The sequence below is a fragment of the Schistocerca nitens genome, chromosome 5 (assembly GCF_023898315.1).
Source record: "Schistocerca nitens isolate TAMUIC-IGC-003100 chromosome 5, iqSchNite1.1, whole genome shotgun sequence".
Classification (NCBI taxonomy): Eukaryota; Metazoa; Arthropoda; class Insecta; order Orthoptera; family Acrididae; genus Schistocerca; species Schistocerca nitens.
The window spans coordinates 217,679,346-217,700,046 of NC_064618.1; the positions used below are offsets into that span (position 1 = coordinate 217,679,346).

Sequence of the window (20,701 nt, forward strand, 5' to 3'; positions counted from 1 at the left end):
CATGGCTACGACCTAGCAAGGCGCCATTTGTACCATTGCATGTATCTCAAGATAGTCTCACTTGTATCATCAAGAATGCTGTATACCAAATGACGATATAAAAGTTAAGTGTTCTAGTAGCTACGTTCTTTTCTTTATCACATTCATCACGTATCCTGTTCCAGACTTCGCGCCAGTCGGCGTGTGTGTACGTGTGCCCTTTCGGCTACCCGTCTCTGTGGACTGGCTGCCTTGTCAGTCCACTACACACTGAACGCTGTCTGTCTGAGAATACGCTAAGTAGGTGCACAGAACAAGCCTAAAGTGGACCGCTATCGTTCAGTCTCCAACTATAGTTTGAAGAACATTCTGGACAATTACAGCTGATGATTTGGCCGCCCCGATCGCCCGACAAGTATCCCCTCTAACATTTATGGAACATAATCGAGAGGTTAGTTCGTGCACAACATTCTGCACCGCCGAACTTTCCCCATTAGGGACGGCTATAGAGGCAGCAAAGTTCAGTGTTTCTGCAGCAGACTTCCAACGACTTGCTGAGTCCATACCACGTCGAGATGCTGTATTACGCCTGTCGAAAGTATCAGACACGATATTGAGAGGTATCCCACGACTTTTGCCAAATTAGTGTACAGGGTGAATCTCATAAAACTTGCACTGCAAATATTGTAGAAATGGAAAATACTACTGTTGTGTGATATTGATACAATGGATTGATAGCCAGAGGCTCGTATTATTAGCCAATAAACAAATTTTAATAACACTTGCAAGATGTATTTTCTCTGCGAACATACACTTTTTTAAATGGAACAATGGCTATTGACATTAACAAAATAAAATTAGGGTGAATGAGAATGTCATTGGTGTTTGTTGCGGCATTCTGTTGCGAAGCGTTTACGAGGCAAAGCATTTATAGAGGTTCCCTCTATGACACTTGTACAATACCTGTGGTAGCACACACTAACGAACAACGGATCTTCATACACTAGTTATGTGGATTCTGACCAGTTACGAGACAACTGACCATTACAGTTAGTATTCAAAATGAACAAAGGCAGTGGCAATACTCTATTCCAGTCTGGAACGACTGCTGCGCACGTGCTAGCTTTTTCGACGGAGATGCCCTAGCGGGGTCCAAGTGATACGTCGTTGCTCATCATCGGGTGTAGTTGGTGTGCTCTTGTGCACAGGTCTTTCCTCACTGAAAAAATTCTACAGGCTTCAAAACCTGGGAACGGGCCTACCAAAGTACGTATCTTCTGCGTCTATTCCAGCTATCTGGAAACATTTCGTGAAGACATGCTGTAGTACTTCGTGCACTACGGGCTGTACGGCCGTCATGTTGGTACCACAGATTCCTCCTAGTCTGCAGAGGAAAGTTTCCTAACATCCATGTGTGATGTCGTCAGTCACACAGCCGCACCGCCTCCTGACAGACAGATCCGCACGATGCGATTCACTCGATAAACGGAACAGAAGGACGGCTGTGTTATCCAAAGAGTACGCAGCCAGTCGCAGTACTTCTGCTCGCCGCGAGGCGCTGCTAGGCCACTTAATGTGCAGCAGGAGTGTAGTGCAGTTGTGCCAGTCCACAGTGCGTAGCCGCGCTCAGTTAGTCAGTCACCGTCTGCAGCTCAGTCATTGCTGCCATCAAGTCTTTGTAGCCCAGTTCCAAGGTAGTCTTCCAATTCACCGGATTTGACATGCTAGATTAAGAGAGATTACTTCGTCACGGCAAGATTTGTGACTTGTAAATTATGTAATTCTACAGACGCTTAGTCGAGTCGCGTCTTCTATAATGGTCAACCAACAGACCATGGACTGCAACAAAGATAAGTAATATATAATTCTTCATTTTGTACTGCTACTAATTACACTACTGGCCATTAAAATTGCTACACTAAGGAGGAATGCAGATGATTAACGGGTATTCATTGCACAAATATATTATACTAGAACTGACATGTGATTACATTTTCACGCAATTTGGGTGCATAGATCCTGAGAACTCAGTGCCCAGAACAACCACTTCTGGCCGTAATAACGGCCTTGATACGCATGGGCATTGAGTCAAACAGAGCTTGGATGGCGTGTACAGGTATAGCTGCCCATGCAGCTTCAACACGATACCACAGTTCTTCAAGAGTAGTGACTGGCGTATTTTGGCGAGCCAATTGCTCGGCCACCATTGACCAGACGTTTTCAGTTGGTGAAAGATCTGGAGAATGTGCTGGCCAGGGCAGCAGTCGAACATTTTCTGTATCCAGAAAGGCCCGTACAGGACCTGCAACATGCGGTCGTGCATTATAGTGGTGAAATGTAGGGTTTCGCTGGGATCGAATGAAGGGTAGAGCCACGGGTCGTAACAGATCCGAAAAGTAACGTCCACTGTTCAAAGCGCCGTCAATGCGAACAAGAGGTGACCGAGACGTGTACCAAATGGCACCCCATATCATCACTCCGGGTGATACGCCAGTATGGCGATGACGAACACACGCTTCAAATGTGCGTTCACCGCGATGTAGCCAAACACGGATGCGACCATCATGATGCTGTAAACAGAACCCGGTTTCATCCGAAAAAATGACGTTTTGCCATTCGTGCACCCAGGTGCGTCGTTGAGCACACCATCGCAGGCGCTCCTGCCTGTGATGCAGCGTCTAGGGTAACCGCAGCCATGGTCTCAGAGCTGATAGTCCATGCTGCTGCAAACGTCGTTGTCTTGCAAACTCCCCCATTTGTTGACTCAGGGATCAAGACGTGGCTGCACGATCCGTTACAGCCATGCGGCTAATATGCCTGTCATCTCGACTGCTAGTGATACGAGGTCGTTGAGATCCAGCACGGCGTCCCGTATTACCCTACTGAACCAACCGATTCCGTATTCTGCTAACGGTCATTGGATCTCGACCAACTCGAGCACCAATGTCGCGATACGATAAACCGCAATCGCGACGGGCTACAATCCGACCTTTATCAAAGTAGGAAACGTGATGGTACGCATTTCTCCTCCTCACACGAGGGATCACAACAACATTTCACTAGGCAACGCCGGTCAACTGCTGTTTGTGTACGAGAAATCGGTTGGAAAGTTTCCTCATGTCAGGACGTTGTAGGTGTCGTCACCGGTGCCAACCTGGTGTGAATGCTTTGAAAAGCTAATTATTTTCATATCACAGCATCTTCTTCCTGTCGGTCTGTGGCGCGTCATCTTCGTGGTGTAGCAATTTTAATGGCCAGTAGTGTAATTGTGTTTTCCTGGTGTAGCTACCAAGCAGTCTTCATAGTAGAACCCACGTTTCCACCTCCACAGCTACCTCATATTTGCTAACCCATAAAGATGCAGTCGAATACGGTGAAATATCGAGAGCCATCACCATGGAAGATGGTCTGTTAGGAGACTGCGATATTGGCGTACAGTATTCGTCTATCTAAAAAAATGATTCAAATGGCTCTGACACTATGGGACTTAACATCTATGGTCATCAGTCCCCTAGAACTTAGAACTACTTAAACCTAAATAACCTAAGGACATCACACAACATCCAGTCATCACGAGGCAGAGAAAATCCCTGACCCCGCCGGGAATCGAACCTGGGAACCCGCGGACCGTCTATCTAAAACGGGCTTATGAGCTGATGGTTCTCTATCCCAAACCACACCACACTCAATGGGCGCTGACATTCCATCTGACGAAGCCGACGAGGATTGTCCTCTGACCAGTAGTTCATGTTTCGGTAAATGTGGCTTCATCACTCTATAACATACGTGATACACCCGGAATATTCGGTCTTAAAGCCCACGTACAGAAGTTAGTTAACAGGATTCTCATAATCATTTCCATGCAGCTCTTGATGGAGAGAGATGTGATAGGGATGGCACCTATATCGATGCAGAACGAGTAGGGCAACTGCAATGCGCGGTAGCTAACGTGCAAACCAACTGCGACAGCAGCAAGAATATTAATTTGCTCCCCTTTTTCGTCACTTGTGCCCTGTTACGTTGACTAGGTGTTATGCTACAACTCTCATGTAACTGGTTGCAGACGTTGATAAATAACTGCCGAGATGGTTGACATCTTTTGGGATACCTTGCCGCATACACCGTACAAGAACGAACTGCATTCTTCCTACACTCTCCGTACACCATGTGCGTGTTTTCTTTTTCTGCATTGGTAAATCCCAGTCCACTCACAACGTACTGCTTGCAATGTGGGTAGAAAGTCGAGGTGCGCTCAAGGAACACACAAACACACTGTAAGCAAACATACAACTTATTATCTAACAACTAAGCAAGTAGAATGGTACGAACAAATGTCGGTCTGGAAACTAAAATTACTATACATCGTAGATGACTTGTTCTAGAATCGTGGAACAAACACCATTGATATACTAATATATCCTATTCTTAGTCAGGGATTGCTCCATTTCAAAAAGTGTATGCTTGCACAAAAATATTATTACACTGTTTATTGACTAACAACCCGAGCCCCTTTACTACCAATTCATTCTACTAAAACCACGCATCAGTAGCACTTATCATTTATCATTTCCGTGATATCTGCTGTGCGAATTTTAGGTGATTCACCCTGTATATTGCTTGGGCACCGCCACAAATTGCAAAAATTTTCTTTCTCAAGCGCATCTGCTATGGATCCAAGTTACTAATGTATTAAGTTGCGGCCCTGACAGGTATAATCTTCTACCACTTTATATTGAACGGTCACCGACGAGTATGTCTAGTCTGTTGAAATCGGAGGGTTAGGTGGTGTTACATCTTTGTAAATCGACCTGACAGAGGTATTTATAACATTAGGTGTATTGAACAATAATCACGGACAATATAGTTTGATTTCTTAATGGAACATCAAATCAAAAAATGAGGATGAAAGTTTGCGGGAGAAGTGTTAAACGTCGGTTTATGTAACATCATGAAGTATAATGCACAGGACCAGGTTGTTTTTTACAAAATTACCTAAATTTTGGGACCTTCTTTTCGAGCCAATATTCCTATATCTAGAGGAAAAACGTTGGCATACGGCCTGACTTCCAAGCCGCTAGTTAGTAACACCTAAGACACCTTTTTTTTTTTTTAAATGAAAGGTAAATTTTTTCGAAAATTAGCCAAGTATCATTTTATTTTTCTTGGTTTGCAAGACCTGTAACTAGATTATAGTCGAAATTTCCCAAAAAAGGCAGTGTCAACGTTCTATGATAAACAAAACAGACTGGACGAAAAGGAGTTTCCTGTTCCCATAAGATGTTTCGTCTCTGTAATATGTTTCGTCTTGAGCGGTCAATACAATTCAAGAGGAACTCTGAATAATTTCCTTAACATTTGTATATTGTAAGAAAAGCTTTAGATATGGTCAACGGAGAATTTCTATGGAATTTTAACAGTTGATCGACTACCTTCAGTATGTCATCAAATGAGCATGAAGTCTCCATAGTAATATAACATTGACAATACAGACTAGCCGACGATTTACGGGGTCTATACAGAGCCATCAGACATAGTTGGAGTTCATCACTGACAAAATGGCTCTGAGCACTATGGGACTTAACATCTATGGTAATCAGTCCCCTGGAACTTAGAACTACTTAAACCTAACTAACCTAAGGACATCACACAACACCCAGCCATCACGAGGCAGAGAAAATACCTGACCCCGCCGGGAATCGAACCCGGGAACCCGGGCATGGGAAGCGAGAACGCTACCGCACGACCACGAGATGCGGGCATCACTGACATTATTTAGCATTTATTGAGATCAGATGATAAGACATTGGGAAAACTATGTTTGTCAAGTTATTACTTTGAACTGGATATACCCATTAATTGCTTCCATTTCACCACCTAGGATAATGAAGGTAAACTTCAAACGTCGATGTGGACTTTATATAAATTATGTAAAAATAAAATCTTAACATGTCGACGAAAAAGACCGAAGTATGGCTTACTGAAGGATAAAAACAGTCTGGTGTAAAATTATAGTATAAGTCGCCTTGAAAAATGTAACACGCAAAGAGGACATAATCAAATATCACATATTACGGACACACAACACCGTGATTCCAATACAACATTAATTTTATTTCTCTCCAAGGAACGTACATCATGGAATATAAAACATTAATTCAAGGATTATCAATATTTCCAGAGTGTCTATAATTACAAATATCAACCCGCAACACCCTCCCCACCCTGGTCAACTTCTAGAGGAAAGACCAGTTGAACGGGGCGTGAGATTATGGATCCTTCTGAAGTTCGTAAGGTTACAGTTCATATTTTCCCATCTCTTCCTTCATGAAGAACTTCTATCCGCGCCTTCCTCCACATGTGTCGTGGACGAACATCCTCTTGTAGAAGAACGACATCACCCAGCTGGAGTCTTCCTGAACCTGGCCTTGGTTGATGAGTTTCATGGAAGTTTTTGAGCAGGATCAGATATTCTTTCTTCCACCTGTTCCAGAAGTGTTCTACCATCTTCTGCAGCCGTTGAAATTCCTTAGACAAGTCCTTCCTAACTGGTGATTCTGGACCAGTAGTTAGTGTTGTTAGTAGATCACCTCCAAGGAAATGTGCGGGCGTCAGTGGCTCAGATTCCTCTCCCCCTTGCGTAATTGGTCTAGAGTTTAGTGCTGCTTCTATGCTGACCAGGAATGTGTTGAGACCTTCTTCGTCCAACTGTGACTGTCCTAAAACTTTTCTCAGGCAGCGTTTGACAGATCGCACCATCCGTTCCCAGAATCCTCCCCACCAAGGCGCGTGTGGGGCGATGAATGTCCAAGTGGTGGCTTGCTGGGCGAGGTACTTGTGCGTCTTGCTTGCCACGAGAGCCTGCCAGAGCTCTTTCAGCTCTAAGTGCGTGGAATGGAAGGTAGTAGCATTATCAGTGTAAATTGTGCTGGGCACTCCTCGTCTTCCAACAAACCTTTGTAGGGCTTGAAGAAATCTGTCAGTTGACATATCTGAGCATAGTTCCAGGTGTATGGCTCGTGGTGTTGCGCATGTGAATAGAGCAATATACGCTTTCTTCGTAATATGTCCTTGTCTGACATATAATGGACCAGCAAAGTCAATACCTGTTACTGTAAATGGTTTCAATGGTAAAACTCGTTCAGCTGGTAATGGAGCCTCAGTTTGTTGAACAACGTGAGCTTTCACCATCTTACAAGGTAAGCAACGGTGTAGAACATGTTTAATTGCCTGTCGAGCTCTAAGGATCCAGAATTCTGTTCTCATTTCAGATAACACTATGTTTACTCCAAGGTGATGCAAACGAATGTGAGTCTGCTGGATCAGTAAACGTGTGAAATGATGATGTCCGTCAAGAAGAATCGGGTGGCGTTGATCTCTGGTTAATTCTGCAAACTGCAGCCGTCCACCGAGCCACCGAGACAAATAAGACCATTATCCAAGAATGGGTTGTAGCGAGCTATCTGAGAATTACGTGGTAGAGGCATGTTGTTGTATAGTGCATGCAGTTCGAGCGCAAAATGTTGGTTTTGAACAACTTAAATCCAGTAAGTGCGTGCTTCGCCCAAATCTGATGCTGTTAGTTCTCTGGAAGTTCTGTTTTCTTTCAATAAGTGCCGTTTAAAGCGAAGTACCTATCCTGTAACTCTTAACAGCTTGAAGTAGCTACTGTTCCGTGCAGCTGTTAAAATAGGAATCGTTGTTTGTACCATGAAGACCTGGTCTGTTAATTTCTTCTTTTCTGGCAAGGAGTGCTCTTCCGTCTGTAAAATTCGACGCCACTGTGTTCTGTTCTTTGTTAACCAAGCAGGTCCATGGAACCATAGAAAAGCAAGGTGGAGTTTATCAGCTGTGGTACCTCTGGAGGTTAGATCAGCTGGATTTTCGACACCAGGGCAGTGCCTCCACTGTGACGGGTTCGTTAGTCGTTGTATTTCCGTAACACGGTTTGACACAAAGGTTTTCTATCGATTAGGGTCATGTATCCATCCTAAGGCTACAGTTGAGTCAGTCCACAATGTTGCACGACTTGCATTATAGCTCGTAGCCTTACAGAAATAATGAAGTAGTCTTGAACCAAGAAGTGTCGCTAGAAGTTCCAGCCGTGGAAGAGTTATTTTTTTTTATGGGAGCTGGTCGGTTTTTACTGCAAACTTAATGGACTGATACCATATTTGTTGTGGTGCACCGTACATAAAGGTCTGCTCCGTAGGCCTTTTCTGATGCGTCGCAAAAGACATGGATTTCTTGCTCAGTGTTTTCAGATACACCAACCCATCGGAGCATTTTTAAGTGTGAACATGATGGTAATGTTGATACCCACATTCGCCAGCGTTTGCTAAGATGAAGGGGTAAAAGCTCATCCCATTCAATTCTTCTTTACCAAATTTCTTGAAAATTTATTTTTGCAGTGAGGGACACAGGCGACAACAAACCCAGTGGGTCATAGAATCTAGCAGTGTTTCGTAATACTTCTCCCTTAGTGGCAGGACGATTTATAACATTGTAGGTAACATTGTTGTGAACAACACTGAGCGTATCAGTCTGTGTGTTCCAGTCGACTCCCAGTACCTCCGTATCTGTAGTGTTTACGACACCTTCTGATTGCCATATTCCAATCAGTTGGCTTGAATTTGTGGCCCACTTTGCCAATTGTAGACTGATCTGTCCCATGAGTGATGTAAGCTCATAATATAATTACGGCATAGCCATCTTTAGCACCTGCTACAAAATCATCCATGTACACATTATCTTCAACAAGTAAAGCAGCTTGCGGAAAATTCGTTTTGTGCATTACAGCAAGTTCTTTCAGCGTGGCTGCAAGAAGAAACGGACTGCAGGTAAGTCCGAAAGGTAGCCGGGTGAAGCGGTATGTAATCCTTTCGTCAGTTGTAATATAGTTTCCTTGTTGATCTACGATTACTTTGTACCAAAAATCCTCGTGACATCTCTATTTTTCCTGTGAAGAACTAACTGTAGAAATGCTTGTTTTATAACGGGAATTAAGGCTACTCGATGTAGACGATATCTCAGTAATATTGAAAGAATATCAGGAAGTAAATTAGGACCTATTTCTAAAGAGTCATTCAATGAACGTGCATTCTGATCGTGCGACGAACCATCAAATAGAATCCTCCATTTGATGACACCTAACTTTTCTTTCTTTACTGCATGATGCGGCAGATAAAATGTGTCACGCAATTTCTGTCCAGAAGGGGTGACTGCCACATGTTTCTTCTTGATGTGTTCTATCATTTGCGCCCCGTAAATTTTTTTCTCTAGTGAAGCAAATCTCTTCTCTGCCTGCTGAAGATTATTAGATAACATAACGTTGGGTTTTATGGGTAAAGACACCACTCTTCTTTTGTCTTCGATGCAGTAGGATTTTGAAAAATCTTGCAATAACGCCAATTCCTTCTGATTCAGTGTTGTTTCATCTTCCGTGATTCCCATTGTTTCTAAATTCCAGAAACGTCGTAAAATATCGTCTGTTGTTGTCGCTATCTCTAAACTGATGTAGTGTGCCGTCACAAGCTTACCGCGGTGCTTGAATCCAACCTACAATGGAAGGTACCAGAACAACTGATGACGTTAGTCGAATCGGAGGGGGAATCTTTAACGATTTTCTAATAGTAATCTGCTCTGATAAGAATCTCGATGGGAAGATCTTCTGTACCATCCCTTAGGTCCGCAAACTGAAGTCCCCGTGTGCGTACAAGTTTTCTTAAATCGGAAGGCACAGTTGGGTGCGCGGAAAATGAGTATGTGCTTTCAAACGCAGTCATAGACGTCTTGGAATTAGCCCATGTACCCTGTAGTGTGAATTCTACGACTCTACGATGCGTTGAAGTTTCGGATGGCATTTCAGTGTCGTTGGCAGATAGATCACGATGTTCTATAGTTCTTAAACCTAGCTCATCAATCAGGAACTTGGAAATGAAGCTTGACTGACTACCGCTATCCAAAACGCAGCGAGTAAGTTTGCTTAATCCTGCGGGTCCACTGACCCAAACTCAAGCTGTCTGAAGATAAGTAAAACCTGCTGAACTTACGTCGATTCTCCTTACACACGTAGAGCTAATTTGCTGAGAAGATGAAGAAGAGGCAGCAATGTCAGTACAGATAGCTTTGTGATGACTTTTCTTGCTTGCACTTAGAACACGAGACCTTGCCCTTCTTACTGCAGTTTCTAGCATTATGACCTCGGTTTAGACATATAAAACCGCTATTATCTTGCTTTAGTTTATCGATACGTTGTTGGCTGACAGTTACTATGTTGCAGTCTTGGGACCTATGAGAGCGAGCTTCGCAAAATACGCAATATGGCTGTACTGGTACTTCTCGTTTAGGCTTACACGGATTTTTCGCTTGCTTTGAATTTATGTGAAGCGCTGCTGCAGTGGGCGTGAAGCTAGGAGATGACTGATATTCTCTACGAATCTTTTGTGCAGTGAGAGCTCCACGAACTTCTTCTTCCAAAACGCTAAGTAGTTTCAGTACATCTACTTTCGCTACGTCGGTGCTTCTAGCATGAATGACCCATTTCTGGCACATTTCAGCGGGAAATGCACGCAGAATTTTCGGAGTGATAATTTTACCGTATGCCATGACGTTTTCTCCTAAGGCACGCTGTGCTTGAATACGACGGTTACATTCCAGGAATGTACTGTTGAGCGTTTCAGGTGTCGCTTTAGCGCATCCAAATAATCGAGGTTCGTTTGTATAATGCGATTGCTATCTCCGTATCTATTCAATAAAATTTTCTTTGTTTCTTCATACGTATTATCCGTTATAGGTATTCCATTTACTAGTAACTTCGGTTCGCCTGACAGATACCCTCGCAGGAAAACATGTTAGTTTACTGTAGAACGGGATGGGTCTTTATCAATGGTCGATTCAAATTGTTCCCAGAAGCGGGACCACATTTCTACATCTCCACAAAATGACTCAAGCGTAATTGCTGGTAGCTTGACAGAGTGGAATACAGTTGGTTGTGCGAGCACTGTTGGTGACGTGATATTCATCTGCGACGTTGTGGCTGAAAGCTTGTTATCAATTGTTTTGTAACATTCTGTACAGCGCGTTTGACTTGATCTATATATTCCTCACAGCTCAGCACGTCTGTATTGTATTCATCGTCAGAGAGAAAATTATGAATAGCGTCATCTAATGAAACGAGCTTCTCTAGAGTTTCTTGAAGACGTTGCCTGGAATGTTCAAAATCATCAAACGGGCTTTCTATGGTAAGAGCATCAACAGCCGCACAAAACCGCGTAGCATTAGTCCTCTCCCTAATTTGCTTTCTTTTGAAGTTTGCTAACTGTATCTCTGATTGGTCCTGCATTATGTCTTACTAAAGACGGCTGTTGTAGGATTGTTTACGAGTTCGCTTGTGAAAATAAAACAAGAGAATATTTATATGGAAGAAGCTAATCATTTTACTTCGTTGTACATTGAAGTAAGTACTGCATCAAAACCAGAAGTGCTGCATAGGTTCATAGCCGTGAGGTTTAACAATAAGTACAAGGAATTAATCGGTTTCCAATGTGACACTTAGAAAATTTGTAACAAAGTGTGTTAGTGCAGACGTTTTACAACTAGTGTTCTCACTGTGCCAGGCAGATATGAAAGTTTCGCGCAGTACTCAGGCCGTACAGGGTAACCACTAAGCTCTTCTGGAAAATAACGCCTCCAAATTTTTTTTGTGTGAAAGCTCTTAAAGATTTTTAAGTAAAACAAACGTTGTTAACTTTTTACATCTTCATTCTCCCATTTATCTGCATCCCTCTGCCTAGACGGCTCCGAATTGCAACGTGTAACCTGACGATATGTAACGGTATTATGTCAGTGCGTGGGAAATAGCGTGCGGTAATCGAGTTTCGTTTTCGAAGAGTTCACCCACACGTGGAGCACCCTTCCCTTCAGCACAGCAATGCCAGACCACACATGAGTGCTGCGACTTCTGCAGAAGTCTGGTGTTCATTTGTAACATTCTTTAAATAAAATAAGAATACTTTACGATTACGTTGAAAGAATACATGTTCTTTAAAAAGATTTATTTTTTTCTGATTACGTTGAATGTATATCTGAACTGTGCACTGGGTACTAAACTCGAATTACCATGTAGCGCGTTGTAAGTGCAAGTGGTGTGATTACTCTGGGGTTATTGGTAACAAAAAAAACTTTATACGAACAGTTTGGGCAGTGTAACTCCCAGTAACAATAAACAAATACAGTAACTGCAAAATACATCAGCCCATTACGTACGAATCCTCTGGCCCTGCTCAGTACTGATAATTTTGGTCCCTGTGCACATAACAAATAAATTAAATTGTCTTACCTCTAAAGCAGCAACAGTAGAACGCAATATATTCTGGTCTCATAAAAAAATATAAATATGCTAGCTACTGGCTCAGCGATGTGCAATGCTGACTGTAATACTCTGAAATGCACATGAAGTTGTTTTGGCTGATAAATGAAAACATTTATGAAAAATCCAACTTCTGTGAGAAACATATGACCTGGACAGGGAGGCGGTAATGAGTGTGGTGAAGTACTAACACTAAGATTTTTTAAAGCAAAATTATATTGCAAGTTAAGTTTGGCTTTTCAAAAACGTTTGACAACTGAAGTTACTTTGATCAAAAAAAGTACATCAGATTCACTAAGTGATTCACGAGCAATGAGATTTATACAGCAAGTATTATCTCACCTCACTAAACAGGAATCAATGCAAATCATCAAATTACATAAAGCTCTGTTAACAAATCTTAGAAACATTACAAAACTGAAATATCTAACTATCCTGTTCATCAGATCAGTATAAGTGCATTCTGGAGTTTCTCAACAATTACAGATTATCAGCCAACTCATCTATACTAAAGCGTTGGCGTAACAAAAATCATAATTATTTAACATCTTTACATTGCTTGCATGAAGACTTCCGCTTACATGTTCAACAATATTGTCATACCTAAATTAATCTAACACTTGGTGGCTTCTAAGAGCACACCACAAAAACTGCCTACTCTATCGTCTTTCGCTCACAGACAGCTCTTTTACTCCAAAACTACAATCTCAGACCAGAAGCAGTATCTTTGGCTCTGCGTCGTACACAGTCAGTGATCTGCACTATAAAGCCTATCTGAGACACACATCGTTTATAATATAATACTTTCGTTTTAACTTACATTAACATTATTGTCATTTCGGGTGCCACATACAAGCGTGCCCCAGTAGACTCCTTTCACAGCCCTCCAGCGGGGTTTAACAAATTTGACACATATCTGGAAGTACCTTGTACAACAAATTATCACATTACTGATGAGGAGAAATCTTGAGTGGTATAAAAACATGACAGTGTAGACCTAACGACCTTTATGTAGTAACATGTCATGATTGCACAAAAAAATCTATCTGTATAACATAATTTAATTTGAAAGAATTGACAGTGACCAAGTGCACAAACATTAAACATAATCTGGTTATAATATGGGTAAATTGTCTCGTAAACAAGGTTGATGGCAAGTAAATCATCAGTTTACACTCCTAATCGGCAAGATAACGGTATAAGAATGGGTATGGGAAAGAAAGAGCCATGCCTGAAGCCTATAAGCATATTGAAGTAACTAGAACACACAGTCCATTTCTTTTTGTTCTGTGCAGGTTCAACATCTTAGTGGTGACCAATGTGGATTGTATTCAGTGTACCAAGACAGCTGAACACCATAGTATTTTCCTCAGTCATGCGCACAAATATTAATCATAATCTGGTTGTAATATGGGTCCTCAGCAACCAACTACCAACAATCATAGTTTGCAATTATCATAATATGAGTAATGTGATGACCACCATCGTCACTGCTCTTCATAGTGGAGATTCTTCTGAGAGCCAAATGATATATATGGTCACTCATGTTGAAGCATGAACACCAGTAATAAATTCCTCCAATAACATGAACAGAGGTAGGAGACTGGATAATAGAAGGTATGAAAAGGTAACAAAGATAAGGCAGTGTAACATGATCATTTCTGCTTATGTCAACATCGAGTAATCTATATAATCAGAAAATCTTATTATCCTAATGAAATTATAGACTGGATGATGAATCAGTGCTTGACATTAGAGTGAACAGACAAAAATGGAAAGTAAACTCTGAAGAAGACAAAATCAATAAGTGTGATATGAGGCTGCCAATTAGACATAGAACAACCTAACACGACAGAGAACATCACTGGTTCATAACATTGCACTGTGGTTCCCAGTGGCCTTGTAAATGCAATACTGCGAAATTATTGGTTAGGGAAACCTAACAGCAAAATCAAGAATAATGGCTCCAGGTGGCCTTGTACTTGGAATTCATGCAGTTCTTCATATTTAAAACAATCGTACAGAAAGTATCAATCACTGGCTGAAAGTGTCCTTTCTACATACATAAACGCTAATCTTAATAGCTATAAAATGGTTGAGGCTGAAAATGGCCTAGTTTTGTATGAAATAAATGCTGACCTTAATAACTGAAACGTGACGGAAATCATCTTTGTGGCTCACTGTGGCCTAGTTTTACATGAACTAAATGCTGACTGTAATAGCTGTAAAATGATTGAGGCTGCATGTGGCCTAGTTTTACATGAAATAAATGCTGACACTAATAGCTAAAACGTTAGAGAAATCATCTTTGTGGCTCAAAGTGGCCTAGTTTAATATGAAATAAACATAAAAGCTCAGAAAGTATCATAAAATATCATTTATTTGTAACTTTACATGGCACTCAGAGGTCTATGCATAATTCATAATGAGAATATGTAACTCGATATTGCTTTTACAAGAACAAAGTGCATAAATATCAGTATAATATGGAAGTATGGCTCTATATGGCTTGTATGAGTATATGTTAGACAAATAGAATCTTAGAATCAAATAATGGCATCGTACGAGTAAAGACCCAATATTTGTAGGTTGTATAGCATCCCTCGGCGTCATAAATTTCAGTCTGTTATATAATATATATCTCTAAGAATGTGTATATCTACAGGGAACGATATGGGAATAATTGATAAGGGCAATGCACTTTATCTGTAAAGAAAATCATTAACAGTCAATCGTCATTCGTCTTGAGTCACGAACTGCTATGGCCAAAGGAAAGAAATAATGTGATTATAGTATATGCAAGCACAAAGACAGCGGTAATAAGTGCAATATAGCTTACTGATTAGGTATATGTAACATATCACAGTGAATAATGAGATAAATATGCAAAGATGAGAGTGAATTTCAGAAATAGTGGAACCTGGAAATGTGATTATTAACCTGAAAACAAAAAGTAGCCATGCAGGCTAAGATAAGAAGGCAGGATCACATGCAATCTTATAAGGAATGGTGAAAAAAAAATTTTCAGGTGTAAAGCTTCTGTGACAGTCTTCCATAACCACCTTCAATCATGTGGCACAAGGTAACACAGATTTTCCTAGAAAGGACACAACATACACAAAATACATATTATCATCATACAATATCATCATAGAAAAATCATCAGTTTATCAATATGACCCTCATTACTGGAGTGCAGCCCATGGCATGAACACTCATTACACATCAATATTCCATCATTAGTCCATAAAATTGGTACAGCTCAGGACATGAACACTCATTAAATATTCTAATAATACTCTTATAACCAACACAAAATATGGTTAAAAAATTTCCTTAAACCTAAATCTTTATAGGCAGTCTGACTAATTTATCTAGTACAGTAACATGAAAATGTTTAAAAGTTCGGTCATTAAACAATGAGAGAAGTGTCAATGATGTTTATTATTCCATATAAGATGCTTATGTCATGCTTTCTATGTAATACCTTTCCTGCACACCTTTACTGGTGGCACATTTCATACTTTCATGTGCTTCTACTTGTGAGCATAATGTCTCGTTTGGATACAATGAGACTTCGGTACACTGGTGCTGCAAAATATACACAATGGATGAGTATATGCAATGGACATGAGTTAGAGGGTACATTGAATTCTTAAAATTGCATAGGTGAAAGCAAGTAAACTAGTGACGTCATCAAATATAAGAGGTGTTTACCAATATAGAGCAGAAGACTGGGCATAAATGAAAATTGGCAACATTATAAAATACTAAAAGTGACTAACCTAAGAAAAAATTTCATAATAATTCATCAAACAATAGCCTAAAAGTCAGTAGTAATAGCATCTTGCAGAGGATGTGCAATAATGGCAAAGTGGAGTAGCATAGCATCATAAAAAATAGCACATACCATGGTATCTGAAGACAATTAGCGTCAGAAATAAATGAACATAAAAGATATAGAGGCTATGTACAAAAGGACACAAATTCTTATTATGAAAAACAAAAATGTTTGCGTTACAGTTTGGTCATATCACCCAAGGGATGTGATCCGCTGGACACATGCCTAAGCAAATGTTGTCTCTTTAAGTTCTTGTTTTCATTCACATGAGTATGAAAACAGGAAAATGTGCAAGGCCTAAACTTACGGCAAAATAACCGACCTGCAAGATTCTCACTGCCGGGCACGTCGCCACCTAATAGAATGCTGAATAATAAAGGAAACGTGAAAACAAGGTACCAGTAGAATTTGTATAAGCATAGGAAGTGCGTCAAGTAAAAGTCTAGTGTGTTTTATAGATGTGTGGACACGCATGCAGAACCAAAGTCGGAAAAGAGAGACGGAGGAGTGGCACAGGCAGGATAAAAACGCGTGAACTGTGTGGTATTTCCCTCTTTACTGTCACTTGTGGTAATCCCGCCTTGTAAATCCATAGCAGCTTGTCATTACAAGACACATCCGTTCTGACGAAGTTCTTAAAATGCTGTGGATCTTCGTGCGTCAACTCTGTCACTAACAGGCGGTATATGTCCCTACCTTCACCCCTTCCTCCCAGTCGCATAAGAACCCAGTCCCCATTCATGAGATTACGTCACCGTTCGCCCTTGTTCTAACGACTATGGCTGTCATTATCACAGCAAGTGTTGCATAGATGATTGCGCTCTACACGTGCAAATTGCTGGGACCTTTAATTTTATTATTCATTGTACCAGCATGACATAAAATGAACACTGTAGACCACAATTCTTCATAATCGTAATTTCATTCTAGATAACAATAACTGCTAAATAATTACGAGCCTAGACGTTTCAGAAATTTCAGCATAGCTAAATAGCAGCTTTACAAAAACATCAACTGTAACACTCAACGACGTAAACAAGTCTGAAAGTCCAAATACCTTCCCTTGAGGCCTGTTGCTGACTTCCGTCAGGTGTGTTTTTCAATAGGGCTAAAGAAATGCTGGCAATTGCTGACTGCACGCTTGGGGTGCTGTTGCAGAACTGTATATGACAGTGTTTTGTGAAAGACCGTCTAGAGTAAACGAAGTCAGAGATATTACTAAAGCAAGACTGCTATTGATACGTTCGAAGTGATACACGGCTCAGACATATCTCAGCTATGTTTGGAAATTTGTGGTAAGTTCCTATGAGACCAAACTGCTGAGGTCATCGGTCCCTAGGCTTACACACTACTTACTCTAGGTTAAAGTAAGGACAACACACACACCCATCCCCGAGGGAGGACTCGAACCTCCGTCGGGGGGGGAGCCGCGCGAACCGTGGCAAGGCTCCCAAGACCGCACGGCTACCGAGCGCTGCTGTCAGCTACTTCCTCGCTTTGAGGAATCGACCGCTTAATCGACCACTTACTAAAAAGCAACAGCACTAACATTTCCTCTTCGTAGCAATAGCACATCTATTTGTGAAGGCAGAAATTCTGAGGGAAATTTATACCACAAATAAATGAAGGACGTTCCCCATTGTTCGAGACAACAATATCCTATATGTGTTACCAAGGAATCTCGCTTCCATTCCGCATAAATCTGTAGTTATGGATCTCGACTCTATAGATTTGCGAGTTTTGTTTCAGAAAGATTTGTCTAATTTCTTAAGAAGGTCTTCGTCCTCTTCCTTGCAGGAGTTAGGAAATAATAATACCTTATCGAGATTCATGTGACATATTGTTAGTGATAACTCCATGGTTCCCTTTGTTATCTCCGAGGTCTCTTTCCGAGCAGTATTGAACAGCAGCATTTTCAAGAGATACCTCGGTTTCCCCACTCTAACAATGCAGTGTTTCAATTTAGCACTTTATGATACTATTATTTATGGAAAATTCAATCAATTTCCTCCAAAAACTTCGTTTCTGACTCCGTCCAAGGTCGATACTCATGAATTATGAATTATTTTCTGGAAATTCGGATGGCTGGAACCTTGATTGATCTTTACCTGAAATTAACAGAGAGACTGGTTTTCATTTCCATTGAGTTGGGCAACCATTCTCGTTATCTTGTGATGTTGCAGGTTGATATTTGTAATTATAGACACTCTGGAAATATTGATAATCCTAGAATTAATGTTTTATATTCCATGATGTACGTTCCTTGGAGAGAAATAAAATTAATGTTGTATTGGAATCACAGTGTTGTGTGTCCGTAATATTTTGGTGCCGAAACCCGGGAAGAAATTGCTATTTCCTGAGTGATTTCAACAATTAACGGCTTACTTCACGCTGTAGGAAACAAGAGATGACTTCGGACCGCATCACAAGCTAAGTCCATTCTAATACACTCCTGGAAATGGAAAAAAGAACACATTGACACCGGTGTGTCAGACCCACCATACTTGCTCCGGACACTGCGAGAGGGCTGTACAAGCAATGATCACACGCACGGCACAGCGGACACACCAGGAACCGCGGTGTTGGCCGTCGAATGGCGCTAGCTGCGCAGCATTTGTGCACCGCCGCCGTCGGTGTCAGCCAGTTTGCCGTGGCATACGGAGCTCCATCGCAGTCTTTAACACTGGTAGCATGCCGCGACAGCGTGGACGTGAACCGTATGTGCAGTTGACGGACTTTGAACGAGGGCGTATAGTGGGCATGCGGGAGGCCGGGTGGACGTATCGCCGAATTGCTCAACACGTGGGGCGTGAGGTCTCCACAGTACATCGATGTTGTCGCCAGTGGTCGGCGGAAGGTGCACGTGCCCGTCGACCTGGGACCGGACCGCAGCGACGCACGGATGCACGCCAAGACCGTAGGATCCCACGCAGTGCCGTAGGGGACCGCACCGCCACTTCCCAGCAAATTAGGGACACTGTTGCTCCTGGGGTATCGGCGAGGACCATTCGCAACCGTCTCCATGAAGCTGGGCTACGGTCCCGCACACCGTTAGGCCGTCTTCCACTCACGCCCCAACATCGTGCAGCCCGCCTCCAGTGGTGTCGCGACAGGCGTGAATGGAGGGACGAATGGAGACGTGTCGTCTTCAGCGATGAGAGTCGCTTCTGCCTTGGTGCCAATGATGGTCGTATGCGTGTTTGGCGCCGTGCAGGTGAGCGCCACAATCAGGACTGCATACGACCGAGGCACACAGGGCCAACACCCGGCATCATGGTGTGGGGAGCGATCTCCTACACTGGCCGTACACCACTGGTGATCGTCGAGGGGACACTGAATAGTGCACGGTACATCCAAACCGTCATCGAACCCATCGTTCTACCATTCCTAGACCGGCAAGGGAACTTGCTGTTCCAACAGGACAATGCACGTCCGCATGTATCCCGTGCCACCCAACGTGCTCTAGAAGGTGTAAGTCAACTACCCTGGCCAGCAAGATCTCCGGATCTGTCCCCCATTGAGCATGTTTGGGACTGGATGAAGCGTCGTCTCACGCGGTCTGCACGTCCAGCACGAACGCTGGTCCAACTGAGGCGCCATGTGGAAATGGCATGGCAAGCCGTTCCACAGGACTACATCCAGCATCTCTACGATCGTCTCCATGGGAGAATAGCAGCCTGCATTGCTGCGAAAGGTGGATATACACTGTACTAGTGCCGACATTGTGCATGCTCTGTTGCCTGTGTCTATGTGCCTGTGGTTCTGTCAGTGTGATCATGTGATGTATCTGACCCCAGGAATGTGTCAATAAAGTTTCCCCTTCCTGGGACAATGAATTCACGGTGTTCTTATTTCAATTTCCAGGAGTGTATAATACGATCGCGTGAACTGGTTGCTTCAAAACAATTTTTGCGGCTTTGTATTGCAAGCCTGAAACTTGTACTCAGAGTAGCTAGTTTTATTAAAATGTTTTCTTTCACTTACGCTTGCGCATATGCTCGCTCTCAACCTGTTAATAAACGTTATAAAGTAAGAATAAATTTGTTCAAATACTGCTTAGAAGGTAATTGGAGCACATGTGTACCAAAGAACGATATTAATAATTGTAATGTTAGGGATTTGCCTCATAGAAACATACTTCAAACTAATCTAGCAAGGCTGCTGAAGGCATTTCTTTTTTTGTATTTAAACTTGTTACTGGTAAAAACGAACCAATATAAGAACTAATAGCAAAAATGGAGCTAGTTTCCTTGATGGTTCTGGCTTGTGTATGAAGAGAATCATAGTTGTCACAAAAGCGTAGATCTGCGCCTTGTGGAGGAATTACTCGTACTTGAATCCTACACGCTGCCAGACCCGCTCCAGCCTCAAGAGTTCCGTCGTACAAAGCCCAGTTCTTTTGCACTCACCGTGAGTGGAGTCTTGAACGAGCTGTGACAGAAGCCCGAATAACAGAGGACAGCCATACTAGAACATGCACTGACACCATGAAGTAATGCGTTGACAATGGCTTG

General features: G+C 42.1%; 1 protein-coding gene across 1 annotated transcript; it reads right to left on the bottom strand.

Moving 5' to 3' along the window:
* Positions 1-6,279: 6,279 nt before the first annotated feature.
* LOC126260347 (uncharacterized) lies at positions 6,280-6,966 on the bottom strand. Its single transcript, XM_049957672.1, has one exon. It carries the CDS (start codon positions 6,964-6,966, stop codon positions 6,280-6,282), a length of 687 nt encoding a protein of 228 aa, XP_049813629.1.
* Positions 6,967-20,701: the final 13,735 nt, after the last annotated feature.

What these genes read in the sequence shown, in the direction of transcription:
- LOC126260347 (XM_049957672.1), bottom strand. Translation starts at nt 6,966, where the DNA reads ATGTCAACTGACAGATTTCTTCAAGCCCTACAAAGGTTTGTTGGAAGA.